General features: G+C 34.3%; 1 protein-coding gene across 1 annotated transcript in view; it reads left to right on the plus strand.

The window, feature by feature from the left end:
- Positions 1-2329, plus strand: part of CFAP43 (cilia and flagella associated protein 43) — an 86402-nt gene that overhangs the window by 78576 nt on the left and 5497 nt on the right. The window contains 1 exon segment of the mRNA XM_023532723.1: positions 1593-1873. Coding sequence (XP_023388491.1) covers positions 1593-1873 — 281 coding nt within the window.

Raw genomic sequence — 2329 nt, forward strand, 5'->3', positions numbered from 1 at the left:
CTCAGTTTTCTTAAAAATAATTATTCTTATATCTTAAGGTAGGCAATAAAGAATAATAATTTCTTTCTATTATTTAAAAATAGGTAGGTAAGCATAGTTCAATTGTAGGTTCTTTTTTATATAAGAAAGTAGTTCCCCTTAAGACAGATGGTATACAGATTTATAAACAGTTTTTCTTAAGATGTGCTCCAGCAAGTCTAGGTCCCTTGTGGTTTGAATTGGAATTACATGTAAAAGGCTTCCAGGACAAAGTAAGTTTGTGGAAACACTGTGTTAAAAAAAAAAAAAAAATGTTAAGTGGTTTTCTTTACTGAAGAACTTCTCAGAACTTGTTTTTGGCCTTTGGATCTCCAAAAACAAGAAACAGAGTAAGCAATGTTCTTCAGACTTATGTAACTACAGTCCCTTTTCCACAGAGCATCTCATGTGTTTGTGTTTAAGATAAAGTTCAAAAAATGCCAGTATAAATGATTGAAAATAACCATTCCAAAAGTTCTAAAATACCTGATTTCTATACTGAGAGTAGCATTAGAATTATATTCCTGCTGATTTCCAAAAGTTTTTTCAAATTCCGATTTCTAAAATTTTCAATCAAACATAATCTAGAAATCATGGAGTTAGTCACAAAGGTATAGGCTCATTTGTGTCTGAGATATAAACTCATTCTCACCTTTGACAGGTTACATACAACCTGAAGAATTCAACTTAGAACATGCTTCATATCTTGATTTTCCTATTTTTAAAGTAATGAGTTATTATAAGCCTTGGGAAGAAAGAAGCAAGACCTCCCATATATTGGGTGATAGCAATGGAAAAAGCATAGCTATACTGTCAAACAAAATTAGCTTTAAATTCTGACTTCATCATCAGACCTGTGCCCTTGGGCCAGTAGGTTCTCTCAGAGCCTCGCTTTCCTCATCTAGAGAAAGAGGTTAGCAATAGCAACTTCACGATGTGTGATAAAGCATTTGATAGTGAATGCCTGGTACAAATCTTTGTACCCCTCTTCCCTTCCCAGTCACATCCCAGGGAAACAAAATTAATCTATTAAGGTAGGTGAAAAGAGGCAGTTCTCTAGTTGTGTATATATCTGAACACAGTCCATCCAGGCTGCTCACCTGCAGAAAGGATACCAGCAGAAGATGTGTGGGACAGAACAAAGGAACATCTACCCTCCTCTTGGGCATCTACTTGCCAAGCTTAAAATACATAGAAGGGTGTATTTTTTTCTTTTCTCATATTTTCTTATTTCTGGTTATGGCCTTTCCTTTTTTGCTTAAAGACCCTTTAACATTTCTTGGAAATCCAGTCTAACAGTGATGAACTCTTTTAGCTTTTACTTGTCCTTCAAGAAGGGAGATATTTTCTAGTGTAAGTAAATTTGCCAATACTGACAATAGTTAGGGACATCTATAGTCCAGCCAGGGTCACATCTGTGGATAAGGGAGAGCATGGAAGAAGGTCGAAGTGGGTGCTTTTCTCTTTGGAATAATTCACCCACCTGTCCTCAAGTGCCAAAGTAAAGTGTCACGCAATGCCATAAGTATGCTAAAGGTCATATTACTTAACATTGATTTTTTCCTGTGTGTGAGAATATGAAAGGTCGATGGGCTTTTATTGATAATACCAGGATTCACAAACAGAAAATGCAGTCAGATACGACCAGTATTGTGCCTTTCGGAGAGCGACCAGGATCTGGGAAATTGAATAAAGAGGCCTATGCCCAGTTAATGAAAGCCATGGATGACTTGGACAATATTAATAACATGCCAGAAGGCTTGGACCCCTTGGTCTGGGAACATTTCTGTATGACCAGACGAGTGAAAGTGGAAAACGAACAGAAGGTATGTAATAACATTTCATTTCATTTAGTGTACTAATATATAAAATATATAATTTATGGTGGCAATACTTCCAGAAAAGCCAATTATTAGGTTTTCCTGCTAGGTTAGTAGGTAGTAATACTAATAATAATATCGATGAAATAAAATATTAATCTTAGTGCTATTGAGGGCTAAGTATAAGCCTGTGCTTATGTAGACCCACACTGTTCAAAATGGTGGTCACTAGCTACATGTAGTTATTGTTTAGTTGAAATAAATATGGCTAGTCCTAATTGAGATATGCTTTAAGTGGAAAACAAACAGATTTAGAAGACCTAGTTTAAAAAATAATGCAAAATGTCTTGATATTTTTATATTCATTACAAGTTAAAATGATTATGTTTTGGATATATTGTATTCAATAAAATATTATTAGTAAAATTAGTTTTACCTGTTTAATTTTATTTTTTATAATGCAGCTACTACAAAAGTTAAAATTACATATG

The sequence above is a fragment of the Pteropus vampyrus genome, unplaced genomic scaffold (assembly GCF_000151845.1).
Source record: "Pteropus vampyrus isolate Shadow unplaced genomic scaffold, Pvam_2.0 Scaffold89, whole genome shotgun sequence".
NCBI lineage: Eukaryota > Metazoa > Chordata > Mammalia > Chiroptera > Pteropodidae > Pteropus > Pteropus vampyrus.